Source organism: Sinocyclocheilus anshuiensis, unplaced genomic scaffold (assembly GCF_001515605.1).
Source record: "Sinocyclocheilus anshuiensis isolate Anshui unplaced genomic scaffold, SAMN03320099.WGS_v1.1 scaffold561, whole genome shotgun sequence".
Classification (NCBI taxonomy): Eukaryota; Metazoa; Chordata; class Actinopteri; order Cypriniformes; family Cyprinidae; genus Sinocyclocheilus; species Sinocyclocheilus anshuiensis.
In genome coordinates, this window is record NW_015539848.1 from 92,182 (window position 1) to 93,348 (window position 1,167).

Here is a 1,167-nt window from a genome sequence, read left to right on the forward strand (position 1 = left end):
AATAGGCTCTGAAATATTAAGTGATTTTAAAACAATCTTCACATAAAGTATGTTGTATATGCATAAACTATAAAGATTAATCTTAATTCAAGCTACAAAAGTTAATCAGCGACTAGAGCAGTCGAGTGTTTTCTCTTTTTCTTTTGTTCTTTGATTTACATCAATCACAGACTTCAGCAGGATTTACTTTAAAAGCAGTGCTTCCTCTTTAAAACCTGATACAGCTGAACGAGCAACCATTTAAAATATAGCCTACTTCACTGCATCATTTCTGCGACGTAATCCCAGGTATTGAAATACTAAAACATGGTGGCTATCCCATCGTCGAACAACTGACGACTCTCCTAAATACATGCTGGGCAACAGCTCAAGTCCCAGAGGATTGGCAAAGAGGAGTCATCATCAAACTCCCAAAGAAAGGACATCTCGCTGTTTGCAACAACTGGAGAGGGATCACGCTCCTATCCGTTCCTGGAAAGGTATTCTGCATCGTCCTTCTACGGCGCCTAAGAGAAGCAGTTGACAAGAAGCTTCGAGAAGAACAAGCTGGATTTCGTTGTGGTCGATCCTGCAATGACCAAATCTTTATTCTACGGAACATCATCGAACAGAGTTTGGAATTTCAGCAACGACTATACATCAATTTTATCGACTTTGTCAAGGCGTTTGACAGCGTGGACCGAGAATCGCTGTGGTGCATTGCTCGTGACTTTGGCATACCCGAGCGCTTCGTCAACATGTTTTGGAACCTATACTACAAGTCAAGCTGCTGCGTGCGAACTGAAACAGGAAACACCGATTTCTTTACCATCGAGACTGGTGTACGACAGGGGTGCATTCTGTCCCCCCTCCTGTTCCTCATGGTGGTTGACTGCGTCATGCAAAAAGCTATGGATCACCCTGAATTTGGAATTCCATGGCGAGGATCCGAACGGCTGACGGACCTTGATTTTGCTGATGACATCGCCCTACTTGGAACAATAAGAAAGAACATAGAAGAAACGACAAAGAGACTGGAACAAGAAGCAGCCAAGATAGCGCTTCGCATAAGTACAACTAAAACTAAGGTTATGCGAGTCGGATACACCACCAAACATGCCCTTTTGAATATTGGACAACAACAAATTGAGGAAGTGGACAAGTTCACCTATTTGGGCAGTTTTTTGA

At 42.8% G+C, this 1,167-nt stretch overlaps 1 protein-coding gene across 1 annotated transcript in view; it reads left to right on the forward strand.

Annotated features, from left to right (window-relative positions):
• The window catches only part of LOC107684595 (uncharacterized), a 5,947-nt gene that overhangs the window by 333 nt on the left and 4,447 nt on the right, over positions 1-1,167 (forward strand). The window contains exon 2 of the mRNA XM_016480890.1: positions 289-1,158. Coding sequence (XP_016336376.1) covers positions 289-1,158 — 870 coding nt within the window. The remainder of the gene's footprint in view (positions 1-288; positions 1,159-1,167) is intronic.